This window comes from Ranitomeya imitator, chromosome 1 (assembly GCF_032444005.1).
Source record: "Ranitomeya imitator isolate aRanImi1 chromosome 1, aRanImi1.pri, whole genome shotgun sequence".
Lineage (NCBI taxonomy): Eukaryota > Metazoa > Chordata > Amphibia > Anura > Dendrobatidae > Ranitomeya > Ranitomeya imitator.
In genome coordinates, this window is record NC_091282.1 from 1038708460 (window position 1) to 1038729430 (window position 20971).

The 20971-nt window shown below is 43.3% G+C and overlaps 1 protein-coding gene across 4 annotated transcripts in view; it reads right to left on the reverse strand.

Moving 5' to 3' along the window:
• SH3D19 (SH3 domain containing 19) overlaps window positions 1-20971 on the reverse strand; it is a 174082-nt gene that overhangs the window by 51809 nt on the left and 101302 nt on the right. For 2 of the 4 annotated variants that reach the window (XM_069744059.1, XM_069744061.1), the window contains exons 6-11: window positions 19887-20076; window positions 15153-16124; window positions 12393-12500; window positions 9702-9802; window positions 9468-9526; window positions 8971-9226 (exon numbers count right to left, since the gene is read on the reverse strand). In XM_069744059.1, the coding sequence (XP_069600160.1) occupies window positions 8971-9226; window positions 9468-9526; window positions 9702-9802; window positions 12393-12500; window positions 15153-16124; window positions 19887-20076 (1686 nt within the window). Of the gene's footprint in view, window positions 1-8970; window positions 9227-9467; window positions 9527-9701; window positions 9803-12392; window positions 12501-15152; window positions 16125-19886; window positions 20080-20971 lie in introns of all 4 variants that reach the window. The other 2 variants (XM_069744058.1, XM_069744060.1) reach the window with 1 other exon arrangement.

Here is a 20971-nt window from a genome sequence, read left to right on the forward strand (position 1 = left end):
AAAAAAACAAACAAAAAAAACCTATCTTGCACCATTTTGAAGAACAGAGTGCAGAAATGGCAACGAATACCGAAATTTAAAAAAAAAAAAAAAAAGAGTCCTTTAAAAATAACAGGATCTTTCCGCATATGCTAAATGCAGGGAAAACAATGTCACAGTCTGATCCCAGTGTTACTGAATATAGCTCTGTATAGTAGATTTAATGTATTCTTAACATAAAACTAAGCGGTATCTCTTCATACACACTTTATAACATTCCTCTAAATACATCAGCAGATTGCCATTTACACCAAACAAAAATATTAATCCTCTTGTGTTTGTGCACAGGACAAAAAAAAAAAAAAATCTGTTTCCACAAAATCTGCCCCCCCCCCCCCTCCAGAAAATACAACCATTGATGGTAATGTCATTTCTTAAAGGGAAGCGGTCATCAAAATGTGTGAATCAGGTTTTTATGTTAGGTCACGATGTATTGTATAAAATATGTCACATTTAAGTCCTCATATCTTACACTGACAAAAAATGTCTAATGATTAGTAATGAGCGACCGAGCTCGGATAAGGTGTTGCGTGCTCGGGTGCTAACGGTGTCTTCTCAGTACTGGAATACACTATGAGCCCCCATGGCTGCATGTCTCGTGGCTGTTAGAATGGCTGCATGTCTCGTGGCTGTTAGACTGCCGCAACACGCGCAGAGATTTCCTGTTAGGCAATTCCTGGATGTGTTGCAGATAGCCTAATAAACGGACAATCCTTGCATGTGTTGCGGCAGTCTAACAGTGGCGCGACATGCAGCCGTGGGGACTCAAACATAGTATTCGGGCACTTCGAAGACACTGTCAGCACCCGAGCATGCTCGGATAACACCTCATCTCAACACGTTCATTCATCACTATTAATGATCCCTGTGAAATGCAAACGCCTCTCATCCTGCTTGTGGGAACATAATTAGCTTGTCACTTCCACCGCTGACACCTCACACAACACATTTACTATGGAAATAGCTAGTGGAAGCACATGGCGGCTACATAAGATGAGCCACATCCTGTAACTAACAACTTTCAGACAAAATTCATATAATCTATGTAATATATCATATACAATAGATGAAGGGGGTAGGGGCGATGTGCATGTGTAATCAGGAGCCCTCCCCACATTGATGGAGCCTGGAAGGAGGAGAATACTGTTCCACCCCAATGATGGATGGTATATAAGGGATTCATTCTTTCCCTGATGCGACATAAGTTGGGGGACCAAGCGAGGTAGACTTGTGCACATTCTGACCTTGTCCTTGGGAACAGAAAAGAACTTTCTTACAGCAAACTGCGAAATATAGAACTTTCCTGTTTCTTCACCTCTTGTTTTTCTAACTGTTTCTTGCACTTTATTTTCCTATTTTTTGTATACATAAGCACTGTATCTTTTGCTTACTAAAGCCTATAACTTTAATTGTTTTGAGTTGTTGCCCACAGAACCTCAGTGTCTATGTTAAGACTAAGTGGTAGTTTGTGCCTGTGGTTTGTGTATGGCCTGCGGGCAGCGAGTACGTTGTGGGCATGACGTTGGGACTCAGCGCCCTTTTGGTAAGTGGCTGCAGCATTGAGCATCTTGGAATTTGGGTGTGTGGATTGGTTAGGGGTATGTTCTATGTTCAGTATGAGTGACGGGCAAGTTAGAAATTGAGCTGTAGAGTGATACGGACCCCTATATAGTTCCCCATCCCTCAACACAGAGGCCTAGTAAGGGCCTGACTGTGATAAAAGGTTTTTTTTTCCCTTTTTTGGCAATTTTCTTTCATTTTCAATCTGTATTAAAAATAAGAATGAGAAATCTTGCAATTTACACACTGGCCGCCGGGGCTTTTTTAGACTCTAATTTCCTTTTCTTTCTGGAAACAACAAATGCACATAGCCAAAATGAAGTTTTTTTGTACGGAATTGTCTAATGTGCCTATTGTACAAATGAAACTGTGAGAAGAAGGGGAGCAGGTCAGCTGTGACATCACCTATTGTGAATGGTGGATCTGGTGTGATCAGCTGCAGTATAGTGGTGTTATCTGTGACTATAATCCGGCCTTTGATGATAAGAAGGCTGCTGAAAACTCTTCCTGAAAGGACAGGAAGAATGAGTCTGAAAAAGCCAAGTGGTCAGTGTTAAAATTATGAGATTATCATTTTTTAAAATAGAGATCATGATATGAAAAAAACACATTTATTAAAATAAAAAGTTTTTGCAATGTAACACAAAACTCTGATTTAATCAATTGGTCAGTTTCTGATAATCGCTTGCCTTCAACAGAAGTGGCTTTTGTCAGCAGGATAGCATTAAGCTACTTACTGGTAGCGGCATTTTTCGGAGGCCCATGACAGCACTACGAGAGAGGGGATCCACCCTTCAGGAACAGGAAACCTACAGATACAAAAGGGCGGTACCTCTCCCTATGCATCAGTTGTATTTCAGAGCCTGAGAGGACTACCGCGGTTAGTAGCACACAAATATACATTATATACAGTTTATGTACAAAAATAATCCATCATATTGAACTATATACCACACGTGAGATCTATCTATCTCATTATATACATTACAGGAAGTGCAACCCCCACGTGAATAGGGAGGGAACTAAGGGTGCTGTCATGGGCCTCCGAAAAATGCCGCTACCAGTAAGTAGCTTAATGCTTTATTCGGACTCCCATGACAGCACTACGAGAGAATTACAGAGATGTAAACTACCTTAGGGAGGGACTATAGCCTGTAGCACCCTTAACCCGAAGGTGAGATCAGAAGAGAACCCCAAGTCCAACCTATAGTGCTTGAAAAAGGTGGAAGGGGATGACCACGTAGCTGCCTTACATATCTGGTCGATGGAAACTCCAGATCTTTCAGCCCAGGATGTAGCCATGGCCCGGGTGGAATGTGCCCTCAGATTCTGCGGAGCTGGACTTCCACCTGCACTATAAGCCAGAGAGATAGCTTCCCTAATCCACTTCGCTAACGTGCACTTCGACACTCTAAGTCCTTTCCTGGGACCTTGGAAGGCTAGAAACAACGCATCCTCTCTCTTCCAAGCATCAGTGACTGATATATATTCTAATAGACATCTCCTAACATCTAATGTATGGAGTAACTCCTCTTTGGAATTAGAAGGATTAGGGAGAAATGACGGTAACACTATCTCCTGAGATCTGTGAAAATCTGAGGCCACTTTTGGTAAATAAGCTGGATCTGGTCTGAGGACTACTCTGTCCTGTAGAAACTCTGTATAAGGGGAGAGCCTAGAAAGAGCCTGTATGTCTCCTACCCTACGAGCAGATGTAATTGCCACCAAAAATGCTGTTTTGAGGGATAGTAATTTAAGTGAGGCTGAAAGTAAAGGCTCAAACGGTTCTTTAGTCAAGGCTGAGAGGACTAGGTTGAGATCCCAAGGCATTGACCTATTCCTGTGTATAGGTCTGGATCTACTAGCTGCTTTGATGAACCTTAATACCCAATAATTACCAGCAATGTTACAAGAAAATAGGGCCCCTAGGGCTGAGACTTGTACTTTTAGCGTGCTCGTGGATAGATTTAGCTCTAGCCCTCTCTGCAGGAATTCTAGAATCTGGTTGATTGGTATACCCTCTTCAATGTCAAATTTTGAAGAGGCCAAAAACTTCCTCCAAGTTCTAGCGTAGATCTTAGTTGTTATGAGTTTCCTACTCTTCATAAGGGTATCAATGAGATTTGGAGAAAATCCTCTGTTTTTTAACAGTGACCTCTCAAAGACCATGCCGTCAAATGGAGACCCTTCACTTGTGGATGGTAGATCGGACCTTGATGGAGTAAGTCCGGAATGTCCGGCAGTACCCAGGGGTCTTCCACAGACATGGTTCTGAGCCAGGAAAACCAAGCCCTTCGGGGCCAGAATAGAGCGATCAGTATGATTCTCGCTTGATCCTCCCTTATCTTTCTGACCACCAGAGGTATTAGGCTTAGCGGGGGGAACGCATAAGCCAACCGGAAATCCCATCTGATCAGGAAGGCATCCACTGCCAGCGGATATTCCCTGGGATTCAAGGAACAGAATTTTCTTGTTTTTCTGTTGTCCTTGTTGGCAAATAAGTCCACCTCTGGATGACCCCACCTGCGGACAATCTGGTTGAAGATTTTTGTGTTCAGAGACCATTCTCCTTGTCTTAAGGTGTTTCGACTCAGAAAGTCTGCTCTTATATTTTCCTTCCCTTTTATATGTACTGCGGATAAAGATAGAAAATGGTTTTCCGCTATCTGGAGCAGGCGGTCCGCTATTTCCATCAGGGACTCGGAGCGTGTTCCACCTTGGTGATTCACGTAGGCCACTGCCACCTGATTGTCGGATAGGATTTTGACATGGTGACCCTGTAGATACACGAGGAGTTCCTTAATTGAGAATTCAATTGCCATCAACTCCTTCTGATTGGAAGAGGCTGACGTTTGGGGGTCCCATAGACCCTGAACTACAACGTCACCCATATGTGCCCCCCACCCCGTGGGGCTGGCGTCCGTTGTGATTACCCGAGTCACCTGTGTCACCCAGGGAACTCCTGCTGACAGATTGTCTTCCTCTAGCCACCATCTAAGAGATGCAAGAACAACTGGACTCAATGTCATCTGACCCTGTAAGGAACCCTGTAAGACTCTATCATAATGCAGTACGTCAAACTGTAAAGGCCTGGAGTGGAACTGAGCCCAACGGACGGCGGGAATACAGGAAGTTAGGGAACCTAACAAAGACATAGCCTGTCTAAGGGTCATGGATGGTTTATTAATTGCTTTTAACACCTGTTGTTGGATATGAAGTAATTTATCAGGTGGAAGACAGCATTGTTGGGACTCGGAATTTAACAGCAGCCCTAGGAATCTCTGGGTTTTTAGGGGTTGTAATCGGGATTTATCATAATTTATGATCCAGCCCAGATTCTCTAGCCTAGATATAGCTGTTTTAACCTGAGCAAGGCAATGGTCTACTGAGTTCCCAACTATTAGGAAATCATCCAGATAAGGGACAATGAGGATATCGGATTCACGTAAGTGCGCCATGACCTCCGCAACTATTTTAGTAAATACACGGGGAGATGCTGAGAGGCCGAAGGGAAGGGCTCTAAATTGAAAATGGCGAACAATACCTCCCACACCGCCACACGTAGAAACCTCTGGAAGTTTCCGTGGATAGGAACATGATAGTATGCATCCTTTAAGTCCACAACTACCATGAAGCAGTGTTTAAACAACATCTTTATTGCAGAGCTGATTGACTCCATTTTAAAGGTAGTATTAACCAGGTATTCATTAAGGGATTTAAGATTAATAATAGTCCTGAATGATTTGTCTGTTTTTTGAATCAGAAAAAGAGGAGAGTAGAATCCTCTTCCTCTCTCTGACTCCGGAACCTCAATCAGTACATTTTTAAGGCATAAAGTCATGACCTCTGACTCTAAGGCCGTCTGCTCAATAGTGGAGGAACGTAAGGGGGTTAGCATAAACTTATCCCGAGGCCAGTGAATAAATTCCAACTTTAGACCTTCCGATATAATACCTCGGACCCAGACACTATTTGTGATGTTAGTCCATGCGGATGAGAAGGCTGACAATCTCCCTCCCACAGGGATCGCTAGTCATTGGTCTGGTTTCTTACGTTCTTTTGAGGAACGGCGAAACATGTAACCCGTACCTCTCCTGTGTCTATCCTCCCATCTAAAATTCTCTCTAGAGGGTGAGGATGCGCGCTTTCTTCCACGACCAAATCTCCTCCTGATGAATGGACGCCGGTAAGAAGCTGATGACAAATTGGGAAATTTCTTCTTATCATCCCCAGCCTTTTCGAGCAGCTCATCCAAGGTTGGTCCAAAGAGATATTCCCCTTTACATGGGATAGCGCATAACTTGGATCTTGACTGAATATCCCCCGACCAACACTTCAACCATAAGGCTCTACGAGCCGCGTTGGAGAGTCCTGCTGCTCTGGCCGCCATTCTGACCGAGTCCACCGGCGCGTCTGACAGGAAAGCCGCAGCATCCTGAATCACTGGAAGCGCACTTAGAATAGAACTTCTGGAAGCGCCTTCTTTAAGCTGGGATTCCAATTGTTCCAGCCAGACCATTAGGGATCTGGCTGTACAAGTCGCAGCCACTGCTGGCCTCAGGGATCCGGCTGCCATCTCCCACGTACCTTTAAGGAAGATCTCCGCCTTCCTGTCAAGAGGGTCTTTAAGGGACCCCATGTCCTCAAAAGGTAATGCTGCTTTCTTAGATGCCTTTGCCACTGCAGCATCTAATTTAGGGGCCTTGTCCCAGGTGTCCACAGCCGCATCCTCAAAGGGATACCTGCGTTTTAAAGCTGGTGGCAAAGAACCTTTCTTCTCCGGTTTTTTCCATTCCCGGAGAATCAGGTCTTGGATCTTATCATTCACCGGAAAGGATCTGCGTTTCTTGTGTTCCAAGCCGCTGAACATTAGCTCCTGACGGGAAAGCTGAGTCTTAGGCTCTTCCAGGCCCATCGTATTTCTGACCGACTTAACTAGTTTATCCACCCGGTCCAGAGGCAGACAGAATCGGCCAGATTCCTCTTCTGATGACGAGGAAGAGAGAATTGAGCCATAAGAACCTTCGTCCTTATCTTCCTCCGAAGAATCTGAGATCACCGAAGCTCTCTGTTTTGAACTTCCCGCCTGGGACAGAGACCGCAGGGATTCCTTAACTTCCATACGGATCATCTCCTTTAGACTAGCCGTAGAAGCAGATTCTTCCGCTACCTAGGGGAGGACAATAAGGGAGATCCATCTATCTAGCCTGATGTCACTCAACCCCTCCACTCCTGTAGACCTCACCGTCTGTTGTATACAGGAGGCGCACAATTTTTTAGGGTAAGAATCTGGTAAAGGGACTTCACACAGGGCACACTCCTTATGTTTCGACTTTGCACTTCTCTTCCCCTAGAATGACAAAGTATAAGGGGCCCGCGTCACTGAGTGAACATTCACGTAGATCACTTACCAGTGTACGCCAAAGAAAAAGGTACCGGAACACGAGGGGGCTCCTTGCCAGTCGAAGCTCTAGATCCTTGCCTGGACGAGCTTTTACGGCTGGACTGGTCACTTCTGATCTCCTTCCCCATGGCTTCCTGCCGCACTTTATCCAGAAGCTGAGGCTGCTGCTCACCATCATCTGCCATGATGAAGCTGTGGCCAAAAGCAGGGTTCTATCGCCAACACCTGCTTATATCCCCTTGTATTCCGGTCAGCAGGCCATCTGGCGTGCTCCCCATTGGCCCCTGATGATCAGGCTGCAGCTGGAGGTCAGCGGTGGTAATACAGAAAAACCGGCGTCCGGACCATGGGCGCCGCCATTTTGGAATGACCGCGCATGCGCAGTCAATCCGTGAACCGGAAGCACCTACCGGCTCCACCCCCGGCGCCCCAGCGTTCCGGAAACGCTCAGTGAGCGATGCAGGACGCCGGGAATGCCCAGCAGTGCTCCGGACGGCGCTCCACTTCCGACGCCGCAACCACACCACCGCACCCCACCGCCGCCGCCTGACCCAGGGGGGGGGGAAAGAACTCTTACCAACGCCGGCTTCTGGAGACAAGGAATCCTCCGGACCCTGCTCCCTGCTGCCAACGCCACTGACGTGCAATCCAGCCTGGACCACCGTGGCGTCTCCAGGACTCTCCGCACCGGTCGAGGTAGGAGACCCCCCCCCGCTACCAGATTCGACCGGCCGGCCTGGGCTCCTTACGAGATGAAATCTGTAGGATCCTGTCCCTCCAGGAACAGGAAACCAACTGATGCATAGGGAGAGGTACCGCCCTTTTGTATCTGTAGGTTTCCTGTTCCTGAAGGGCGGATCCCCTCTCTCGTAGTGCTGTCATGGGAGTCCGAATAAATTACACTTGCCATGCTGAAAACAATGGTCAAGGATTAAGTGAAGGCCAAGTCAACATCATGGACTCTCTTTATCATGAATCTGATGAAAGACTTCGTACATGTGCTGAAAGCTCCAACTTAAGGTACCTTCACACTGAGCAACTTTAGAACGATAGCGATCCGTGACGTTGCAGCGTCCTGGATAGCGATATCGTTGTGTTTGACACGCAGCAGCGATCAGGATCCTGCTGTGACATCGCTGGTCGTAGCTAGTAGGCCAGAACTTTATTTTGTTGCTGGTTCACCCGCTGACATCGCTGAATCGGTGTGTGTGACGCCGATCCAGCGATGTCTTCACTTGTAACCAGGGTAAACATCGGGTTACTAAGCGCAGGGCCGCGCTTAGTAACCCGATATTTACCCTGGTTACCATTTTAAATGTAAAAAAAAAAAAAAACACTACATACTTACATTCCGGTGTCTGTCGCGTCCCCCGGCGTCAGCTTCCCTGCACTGTGTCAGCGCCGGCCGGCCGTAAAGCAGAGCACAGCGGTGACGTCACCGCTGTGCTTTACGGCCAGCGCTTACAGAGTGCAGGGAAGCTGACGCCGGGGGACGAGACAGACACCGGAATGTGAGTATGTAGTGTTTTTTTTTTTTTTTTTTTTACATTTACAATGGTAACCAGGGTAAACATCGGGTTACTAAAAACGGCCCTGCGCTTAGTAACCCAATGTTTACCCTGGTTACCCGGGGACTTCGGCATCGTTGGTCGCTGGAGAGCTGTCTCTGTGACAGCTCTCCAGCGACCACACAACGACTAAACAGCAACGCTGCAGCGATCGGCATCGTTGCCTATATCGCTGCAGCGTCGCTTAATGTGACGGTACCTTTACAATTTACAGGAATTAAAGGACCTGCTGGTGATGTGCCAGATACCACCTTCCATGGTCTGGTGAAGCCTAGGTCTTGATGGGTTAGAGCGGTTTAGCAGCACACAGAGCACCAACAAAATAGGAGGAAATTCTGGCAGCAATACATATCATGCAGTACGTCACACTTTTGTCCTGTGGTAGTATAGGGACCTTACCGTGTACTTGTTATATAGCGGATGTCCAGGCTTAGGTCGAGGAGGTAGATCTGGTTGATGTCTTTTTAACAATTGACTTTTTGATCTGTTGAGCCCGGATACATTTTGCTTTGCACCCATGCCCACATCAGAGGATGATCGGGGAAAGGCATCTCGATTTGAGGCATTTTTGGAGATTTTAGGGGGTGGAGGTCTTCCAGGTGGTCCTTTCTGAGGGGGTGGCTGTGGAGTGTCTATCACTTTAACACCAATTGGTCTAGGTCAGAACAGAGAATAAGATGAAATACTCAGAATGCACAAAGAGTTTCACTAAAGATCCCAGGAGTCACATGCCAGCTCTTAAATAGAATGCAAGGAAAACCGTATCAACACTTAAGTTTTAATTCCTTCACTTATGTATTGCTGTTTACAGCTCATACGATATGGACACTTTAGAAGAATGACACTTGACCAACACAAAAACAACCATTAAGTCATCTTGACACATCCCTCCCTACCTGGTAGGTAATACTGGCTTAGACCACGTCTCTTCTGCATTGTCAAATTGCTCCCATTCCTAAGAAAAGGAAATAAAAAATACTAAACTGTATAAATGTCCAGATACAATATGCTAAAAAAAATATTAAATCTATGCTACATACTCCGACATCCCACTACCACGACATCCAATGATACAGCAGCATTACATCAGATGACAAACGCTGCCATACAAATAAGTACATGACACCGACCTTTCTAACCGTAGGACGTGCCCTTGCAGTTGGTTTACTGTATAGGCTCCCAACTGGTTTTTCCACAGGAAGTGGTGGAGGAGTCTGAAGTTCTTCACACGCTGTGGATAGAAAATATTATGACATTACTTTATATCCACTAATATTGGGAACCCAATACTCCCAAAAGTACAATGGAGAGTGACTGCACACATGCAGGCAGCCAACCTGCCTGTGTCAATAAAGGACACAAGACCCACTTGTTGGTGTTGTGGTGGTTTTCGCTATTGAACCCCATGATCAGATATTTTTAGCATCTTACTGACATACCATATAAACCACTTTAATATAATAAGACAGTAATTCGCAGTGGGCACAAGTAAAATATGTTCAGACTCTGGCCTATAGTCGAGTTCACACATCAGTGCTGGCCGGTGCATGGGAACCTGGAGAACTGAAGCTCAACGACCTCGTGAACTTCTTTGATTAAGTCGTAGTCACCTGAAACGCGTCGATGTCGCATATCACGTAACTGCTGATGTTGTTTTACCCTCTGCTGAGCACTTTTAGTGAATAAAGAAAGAAGTTTGTTCACGAATTCGTTGAGCTGGACTTCTCTTGTTTTTGATTGCTCCACGCCTTGACACAGCGTTTCCTGTGCTACGAACACCTAAGGATGTCCATTATGGTGAGCAGGACTTTTTTCAACCTGGAGAACTGCCCCTTACCTACCAACACCCATGTCTCATCGTTTGATTAGCAGGCCTGGTGCAGCGTCGCCATTGCAGCAAGATGCAAATGGCATGGTTTACCAGACAGGCAAATCAAAAGAAGAGCCGTGGATGTGTGAGGTAGGACGAGGCTCTCAGTGCTCCCATCCAGCAGGCCGAGATTACGCATCTAGCCACTATACTGGGTGCAGCAAATTGAACTGCACCAACTCTACTAGCTTCACGTGCATATCCACATAGAACAGTCTGTACAATGGACCAGATTAGTTCAAGTTGTGATTTTTTTTCACAAGGATCATTGTATGAAAAATCACTCATGTGCACTAGGCACCAAATAAACGCTCATCTGAATGAGCCCAAAATGATGGAAAAAGCAAGAGTTCCCAAGCCATAAGGGAGCATCCTTTATTACATCATCTGAACTTCTTTCAGGGCAGTCGCCACCTTCAACACACACTTTCATAATGGCCACATCAGACAGGTTTATGCACCACGGTCTATCAATGCACAGTAATCTGAAGATAAGCTAAATACATTAACACGAGAAGTTCAGCTGATTGAAATGGAAGCTTTACATTTATATTTCCACTTCCAGTTTGGTCCAGAAATATTTGGACAGTGACGAAATCATCTTGATGTGAACTTTGCATGCTGCTATTTTTTATTTCAGGTTTAATTAAAGGGGTTGACCAATAATATACTGTGAAACGGTTAGGAATTGTAACCATTTTTATACAAAAACTCCTCATTCCAGGGCTCAAAAGTAATTCAACATTTTATTTATGGTAAAGTTAATTTGTCCAGCTTGAATACTTTGCAAAGAATCCTTTGCAGGCAATGACTACCTGAAGTCATTTTTTTTTTCAGCCTAATAATGTTGTTTCTCTTTCATTGAGAGCTCTTTTGATCACATGCTCTGTGTCCACAGCAACCGCTTCCAAATGCAAATGCCACACCTGGAATCAGCTACAGACCATTTACCTGCTTAATTGATGATGGATAATGAAGACATTGCAGTCCATTAAAGAGCTTTTGATATAATTGTCCAATTACCTTTGGTCCCTTGAAAAAGAGGCAGCTACATATGAAAGCTGTAATTCCTAAACCCTTACACCAATTAGGATGTGAATATCATCAAATTTTAAGCTGAAAGTCTGCACTTTAAGCACATGTTGACTTTACTAAAACAAATTAAAGATAGTTGTAAACAGCTAAAATGACAATTTGTTTCACTGTACTAAATATTTTTGAACCTAACGGTATTTAAAGAAGTAGGTTTATGGTGAGATAAATGTAAAAAATGTAACAAATCAAAACTATATACAGTAGTTAACCTATGACCAGATTAGCTGCACTTCTTCATATTAGAATGCATACTACTTGTTCGGCCCCGAACTGCCATGCAAATCACATAATGAGTCTCAAATTCTTGAGTGAAGTCACATCACTCAGAAGCAGGTGTAGTGTCCAGAAATGTGACAATTATTAAAGGAATTGTCCACTACAACCCCTTCTTGATCAAAATGTTTGGCCCCCACAAAATAATAAAGCTTCTATTCACTTCCTGTGCCGACGCAGTTCCCGCGGCGTCAGCAAGCCATCTCCCGGAGCTCCCGTGTTGTTGTTGTGACAAGTGATGCCAGCGCCCAATCAGTGCTGACATCACTGTCTCCGCCTTTGGACAAATCGAAAATGAAGAGAAAGTCTGTGCTGCAGCTGATCTCAATTCAACAGGATGCGGGGACAGTGATGCCAACGATGATTAGGAACCGTCATGCATCACAACAACCATATAGGAGCCCCAAGAGATGGACTGGCGACACCTCGGGAACGGCGCCAGCACAGTAGGGGAGTATAAGCGTTAATACTTTATCGGGGCCAAGTAAGGGGTATGACAAGAAGTTGTCCAAGTAGTGGATTTCTTTAAATAATCGTGATGGATATTTGTGCATTAGACGAAGAATCTTCCTGCATTGCTCACATTTTCCTAGTTTGCCAGAGATCCGGATGACTGTAGGCTTTCGGAACACGGAGGGAGGAGCTGGCTGCTCCTTCTCAGCTTCATCCTTGGAAAACAGCTGGAAAGGATCTGAAGAGAGAAAACATTTTCCTTAGAATCTGGAATGTGGACACGATAACCGCAAACACAGAGCCTTGAACCTTGGCATAGTGCATATTCTTGCATTTACCGATGCTTATAAAATTTAAAGGAGATAATTTATGGTAAGGCAGACATAACCACATGATCCATTGGCACCTAACTACTCTTGAGCAAAAGGAGGTCTGTGTCTCTGTATTGTGTGGGGAAATGGGGACTTCAATCACCTGTACTTGGTCCCCGAGAATAAAAGCCATCTAAAATGTAATCTATTTAAGATAATCGAAAATGAATGACCAAATAGATTGTCCCTTTTTAAAGTTCAAACAAAACAATTCTTGGTGAAAACTGAAACTCCACATACATGTCAAAGAAATGCATTTGTTCCAGATAAATCAACTATCTGACTATTAGCCAAGACAAGCAAGACCCAGTTATAACGTACAGTAAACAAATTTGCTTTTGTATAGGTAGTCACTATAATAATTGCTATGAATAATCTTTTAATGTGGGATAATTGTGCGTAAAACAAATGAAAAACCTTTACACTTGTGAATTTTTCCAGGGCAGCAGCTGTTTAAAATACCAAAAAGGAGCAGAACATGAAAAACAGGGTCTGAACACTGTGTCCCTGCTGGTAAATTACCATTTTATGCTCGCCCTACGCAGGGGGTTGCTAGAACTGTACTGGCAACAAAGGTCACCCACAGCACAAATACAGAACATGGAGAGAAGGTCCATTTTCTGGATTTTTGTTTATTGATACTATTTAAATTAATGTTAGATTAACAATGCAAAACCACAATAGGGCCTTATCCAAGAAAAAAAGGGAAAGCCAAAGGGTAGGGAGTGCTCACCTTAAGGGGCTGCGTGACACACAACCCCTAGAAATGCATGCATCACAGTCACTGCAGCTTCCAAAGCAAATATATACAAATATGCCTAGTGCGATGGAAGTATCCTGCGCTGCTGATTAATTGACAAGCCACGATGAGATTAAGAAATGCTGGGGTAAGGTCACTCAGACACCTTCTTCAAGACAAACCACAAAAAATCCAGAATCCTAGCTTGTCCTGAAGAAGGGGTCAGAGTGACTCCGAAACGCGTGGACTTAAACCAGCATTTCTTCATCTCACCGTGCCTGGTCATTTAATCAGCAGTACAGGATACTTCCATTGCCCTTGGCACATTTTGAATTAAATGAATAAAGTTCAATCAAGTTTCAACTATTAAAGATGCCCTACATAATGTCTGGATAAAGACTGCCAATAAGGGTGCCCATTAAAAATGTTATAAATGATGCATATCTAGTAAATAGCTTGTTGGTGTTAAGGGTTAGAGATTAGAAAAAGAAATCCCCCAACCAAGCAATAGCTAACCATATTTTTCATTACTTGGTGGTTTGGCTTCACAGAACATACACTACGTGCACCAAAAAAGTGATGTAGACTAGAAGATTTTTTTTTTCATAAGTGAATAATTTCTGCATGTAAAATGCTTGCTGACTTAATCAGCTATCTAACTGAATGGATATCCATGAATATATCAATGTCCATAGCTGATAATTATTGTCCAATACATTTCCAAACTTATGGAATAGATTTCCAACATTCCACAATTTTGCTTCCCAAGTCATACAGATTATTGATAGATCAGTGATCATTGTAAAGGGACGCTAAAGGCATAAAATAACCTACTGTTTAAATCAGGTTTTAGAGCTAAAGGTTGTTTTTTAAGTACATTTTTTTCATGATATATTCTTCATTTAAAAAAAAAAAGAAAACTTTGTTATCTTGTAATTTTACACATTTAGCAATGAGTATTTAAGTCTCTAAAGTTCTGGCCTTTTCAAAAAGAATTTACAGTAGTTTCCTTATCAGCACAGGCAGCATTACAGTGACAGGCAACACCTTTATATGCAGCTGATAACACAGGATCCACCTATCACAATATGAGATTTCTCTGCTGCCCTTCACCTAGAATGACCTTTGCACACGCTCAAAAAGAACCTGAAGACCCACCTCTTCCGACAAGCCTACAACCTGCAGTAACCACCGATTGACCAAACCGCTGCACGGCCAGCTCTACCCTCACCTACTGTATCCTCACCCATCCCTTGTAGATTGTGAGCCCTCGCGGGCAAGGTCCTCTCTCCTCCTGTACCAGTTGTGACTTGTATTTTTCAAGATTATTGTACTTGTTTTATTATGTATACCCCTCCTCACATGTAAAGCGCCATGGAATAAATGGCGCTATAATAATAAATAATAATAATAATAATAATAATAATAATTAGATGCTTCAATACAATTGATATCATTAGTCTGTTCACTGCAGCTAATGTACGTGAGTTTCTTGAAACTACGGGAAGTTATAGTCTAATAAAGCCCCAGTGAACAGTATGAAAATTGTAAGATTTCTAATCTCTACTCAGAATAGATATTATGATATAGAAAAAAAAAAAAAGACTCAAAAATGTTTAAAAAAATACCGCACATTTAACAAAAATCAGCTTTAAAAAATAGGTTGTTTTCTGATGATGGTTTCCCTTTAGGGAAAGAGTCCTATCCATATATAGCATTGCACATACAGGAAAAAAAAAACAATCAACACTGAATACAAAAACTTATTATTTATCCTTACCAACATTTGCCTTTGAATCACTAATAACTTCTGGACTGTGCAGGACTGGAGATAACACATCATCATCAAAGTTGATCAAGTCTAGGTCGCCCACTGACTTGCTCTGCACTACTCTGGCTGAAGGTGTTTCCACGGAGTTAAATGCTTTGGCTTGAGACGCTACAGAGAATTTTGGAGCAGGAACGAGGGGTTTGGCTCCCACCGATACCGAAACAAGGTTGTCCGCTTGATTGGGTTTTTTAGGCAGCAGAGGCCTGGGCGCAGGAACTGGTAATTTTCTCTCAGACTCTTTACTGTTGCTTCCAGACGTCCCAAGCAGACCATCAGGGAACTCATTACTGTTGCTTTTCGAGAGATTCGGCTTTGGTTTCTTTGGCAGGTCTGGTTTGGTCACACCACTGCTATCTTGTAGACTTGATAGTCCAAGCCCGTCTCTTGGCACAAATTTTGGTTTGTTGTCTTTCCCAGGGTCCCATTCACCAGATGTTCTGTTGGATAATGGTTTGGGAGCTAATACAGGCTTTGTGGTGACAGCACCCCTTGTGTTGATGGAACGTGGTGCGACTTCTGGCCTTTTAGGTTCTGAACTTTCACCTTGGGACTCAAAGGCTTTGATCCTTGACACAATACTGTTTTGGCTTCTTTCATGGCTCATATTGTTCATTTCTAATAGGTCCTCCAGAAAATTATCATCAAAACCAGAACAAGACTGGCTGGAATGAAGTTCTTCTTCGGTTGTATTCTGGAAGAAGATCTCACTGCTTCCTTGATAAACGCTTAAATTATTGTTTATTACAGGTTTAAGATTAGATTTCGTCCTTGGCCTTGGCACTGGATATCTGGTGACATTTGATTCTTCGTATCGGGTGCTCGTCCCAGCAGTGACACTGACTGCTATCTGGAGGGCACTGTCCTGAACATTATTTGCCACAAAAGGTAGTGACTGTCGTGATCTCTCAGTTGTCCTTTGAACTAATAGTTAAAACATAAAATGCACATTACAAAAAAATTACATTTTATACAATTACTTAATGACCAAACGTTCATCTAGATTTCTTCAACTTTACCAAGTAAGGCTGGTTTCACATTTGCGTTTAAAAACGCAGCGTTTAAAACGCATCTGCAAGTGGAGGAAAAAACGCATATAAACGCGTACAAACGCAGCACTTTTTAGAAGCATGCAGTTAAAAAAACGCCGCTTTGTACGCGTTTACATGCGTTTTTTCCTGCGTTTGCGTTTTTGGTGCGCATGATGAGAAATTTCACAAGAGAAAAATCAAGATCCAGACACCGCCAATGGGACTACAGAGGGCGTGTATTATGACGAAACGCGGAACGGTATAAATGACCCCCCAAAAGAAATTCATGAATTGCTGGTTTTTGTTCATTCTGCTTCACAAAAATCGGAATAAAAAGCAATCAAAAATGTCACGTGCCCGAAAATGTTACCAATAAAAATGTCAACTCGTCCCGCAAAAAACAAGACCTCACATGACTCTGTGGACCAAAATATGGAAAAATTGTAGCTCTCAAAATGTGGTAACGCAAAAAAATATTTTTTGGAATAAAAAGCGTCTTTTAGTGTGTGACGGCTGCCAATCATAAAAATCCACAAAAAAACCCGCTATAAAAGTAAATCAAACCCCCCTTCATCAACTCCTTAGTTAGGGAAAAATTAAAAAAAATGTATTTATTTCCATTTTCCCATTAGGGTTAGGGTTAGGGCTAGGGTTACGGCTAGGGCTAGAGATAAGCTACCGTCACACTAAGCGACGCTGCAGCGATACTGACAACGATCCGGATCGCTGCAGCGTCGCTGTTTGGTCGCTGGAGAGCTGTCACACAGACAGCTCTCCAGCGACCAACTATGCCGGTAACCAGGGTAAACATCGGGTTACTAAGCGCAGGGCCGCGCTTAGTAACCCGATGTTTACCCTGGTTACCAGCGTAAAAGTTAAAAAAAAAACAAAAAAACACTACATACTTACCTTCCACTGTCTGTCGCTCTGCTTCTCTGCCCTGTGTAAGCACAGCGGCCGGAAAGCACAGCGGTGACGTCACCGCTCTGCTTTCCGGCTGGCCGGCGCTCACAGCCAGTGCAGAGAAGCACAGCGCCGGGGGACAGACAGCGGAAGGTAAGTATGTAGTGTTTGTTTTTTTTTACTTTTACGCTGGTAACCAGGGTAAACATCGGGTTACTAAGCGCGGCCCTGCACTTAGTAACCCGATGTTTACCCTGGTTACCAGCGAAGACATCGCTGAATCGGCGTCACACACGCCGATTCAGCGATGTCAGCAGGAAGTCCAGCGACGAAATAAAGTGCTGGACTTTCTGCAGCGACCAACGACATCACAGCAGGATTCTGATCGCTGCTGTGTGTCAAACTGAACGATATCGCTAGCCAGGACGCTGCAACGTCACGGATCGCTAGCGATATCGTTTAGTGTGACGGTACCTTTAGGGTTTGGATCCCTTTATCACCTTGATGGTGGGGGGTGGCTTATCAGTGTCTAGACTTGTTTTTCTCTAATGAAACGCATGCGTTCAAAAACGCAACCAAACGCATGTGCTTAAAAACGCATGCGTTTACATAGACAGCAATATGTTTTTTTGACGCAATCGAACGCATCCGTTTTTTTGCGGCAAAAAAACGCCTCTAGAAATTACTACATGTTGCATTTCCACGCCAAGATGCAAGCATCGAAACGACGCATACGTCGTCAAACGCGTACAAAAAAAGCATGCGTTTTTAATGTTAAATAAAGGAAAACAAGACGCATGCGTTTATATGCGTTACAAACGCAGCGGCAAAAAACGCAAATGTGAAACCAGCCTAAGCTAAACTATGTGTATACATGTAAAGTGCACTGGTCATTCACAATGCTTTTTATTTATTTATTTATAGATGATACCACCTTAAGCAAGTAGTAGACCAGTAGGGATATGGGTCCTGAGGCCACCACTGAGTGGTGCAATTTTGTACAATCTTTTGAAAAATAAAATCGGTGGGGGTCTCAGGAACTGGCCCCTCTCTAATTTCTCAAAAGACTAGACAAAACTACACAACTCAGCAGGCAAACAATCAGCTCATCCATGCACAGGAAAATTAAAGGCTGTCCAGTCATTAGATATTAATTAACACTAAAACACATTTCAAAATGAATTCCCCTTAGCATAGCAATGCTTTTTATATGGCAGACACATTTTTTATTTAATGGGGCGAGGCTAGTGACAGATTTCGATTGGCAGCAGCTTTTATCATTATTATTTATTTCCTTGCTTTTTATTGATTTCACATAGTGTGGAACCCGTAATGTCCGTTGGGGGGCTATTTAAACATTTTATTTTTATTTTTTTTTTAAATTGGATTTCTTCTGTTACTGGGAATGGTATTTCCCCTCAGTTACAGGGGAAAGTCAGCCTCATGCCTGCACAACAGAGCGGACTGGCACTCTTAGGCTCCAGCAGCTCCTGCTCTCTCCCTACTTCCAGCTATCCCATGATCATTGGGTCCAGAGGAGAAAGCTCTGCGAGTTCTCCCTATTCTATACATACAGTGCTTGTTCAGCACTATGTATACAGCGATCGGGAAAGCAGAGGTGGGAAAAAACCCTCTCTGCCTCCTCTATGGGGCTTCTGGCTCAGTCTCAAAACGGCTTCAACATCTGCACGAACTCGCGCAGCAGCTATATGTACAGTGAGGTTTTAAAACGTCAAAATGTAATGCGGACAGCTCGGATGTTTACAGTCTATGGGCGGCCCAGAAGTAATTAATGTCAAATATGGGGAATGTGTGCGATCTACAACACCCTCACTGATTGTTAGAAATCCTAGCCGTGGCCGGATGTAAATACATTGAATGGAGCAGTATGGCGTAGCTCCATTCACCATTCAATGTGTAGAGGCCTCCTTCATACATCTGTGCTTGCAGTACGTGTGGTGACCTACCGCAGACACATATACACGCAAACCCATTATGTGCCCATGAGGCTGCGCGCATGTCCGTGTATTTACGTGTAGACATGTCCGTTTTTTTTTCCGGCAGCACAGACATCAATATGTCCTGTACACGGAGGACAAAGTGTGACATCCCTGCGCACATACCGGAATAGAAGGCAGAATAGAAATTAAATATGCTTAGGTGTTAAACATGTGCAAAGAGATAGATAGAGTTTTGCTAATAAACTGGTGAACGAGGGAGTGTCGTGTTTATTTCTTACTGTTTAGGTTTTTCACGTATCCATTTCTGTACTACAGCAGATTCGGTGGATTACTTCAGATCAGCATGGTATTTTTTTCCCATTGGTGAACTAACGATAGTGTGGAGGGAGTAATTATTCAAATAAAAAATAAAAAACACACACAGAAAAAACTATTACTGGGTTAGTAACGGAGGTGTCTGATAGATGTGTTCCCATTACTAACCCTAGGGCTTGATGCCAGCTGTGATTAAAAGAAGTTCATTGACTAAAGGGCAGCTACATGCAAAATAGTTCCGCGAGAGAGCTACTTTGCATACTTTTCTGCAATGTACCACTGCCTGTAAAATTCTTTACTTAAGGAGATCCTGTACTTCCCGTACTTCCCCCAGTAACATAATAGTGACTTCAGTTATCAAGGCAAATATCATGGCAATGTTACACACCTCAGTTGAAAAAGAAAAAAAGAAAAGTATGATCTGGTCTTTTGTGAGTTATCAAGCATCTTTTATTAGAAAACCAAGAGAAACCTACCTGTGGCTGTGGCTTGATCACAAGTGACCGGCTGATGATTCACATTATTGCCTGGCCCTGTGTAGTCATCTTCCATATGAAAGTCAGTTTGCGTTGCACATGAGGATGTCCGCCTGGGTTCAACATTAGAATTGCTTGTGGCCACTTGCACTTGTGTGATTTCTTTAATTACCTGCTCATAGGATGGCGGCTGCTGAAAACATGCAAAAAAAAATTGTCACAAACTAATTTTTTTTTTAAGTTCTAAAGTTTTGGGAACTGTGAAAACCACCAGAGAAGTAGAAATTGGTTTTACAAAGGGATCCAAAAATAATATGCTTTTATATTCTTTTTAAAAGCATACTTTTTCTAATTTTTGTCATTTTTAACACAATGATGTTTGTTGATTTGTAGACCCGTTTTGATGAGGAGACTTCATATGTGCATTTTTAAGGGAAAGCAAGTCAACAACTCAAAAGTCCTTTAGTTGTAAAATGGACAAATGTTTGCCAAAAGAGCACATTTTAGCACACTTTGCCCAAACAGAAATCAATGGGAATGTTGAAAACCATATTTGCACCATTTCCCTTTAAGCATATAAACATACACCAAATATAAAGGTTAAACGTGGCATAATCAAGGCCTAAGGTTCAAATATGTCGACCAAAATGCTTAACAAGTAAAAGCATTGCTATTGATTTAAGTGAAATTGAAGAAGTCAGTATGCGATGTTAACCTGTTTAAGGGCAGCACATTATGGGGGTCTGATTCATTCACCTATGAGACTGAACTGTCTGGCCATTAAATAATACATGGCCATGGCATTTATGGAGTCTCCTATAGTCATCAGATCAGTGCTCCCCATCCAGTAGTGACCACTGGGCTGCCATGTTTTGCATGTATACACAGACCGCCAAAGACTACGGGATGTGCGAGCACTTTTCCCATGAATGCAGGGCACTCATAACTATGTTGGCGAATATTTGGTAAATGTCACAATGTGTTTTTGCAGGGGAGCACCTCTGTCCCCATGGTATGCTGCTCATGATACAGGTAGATATAACAAGCCTACACTTTGAGGATACAAACAGATTGATAAATGAATA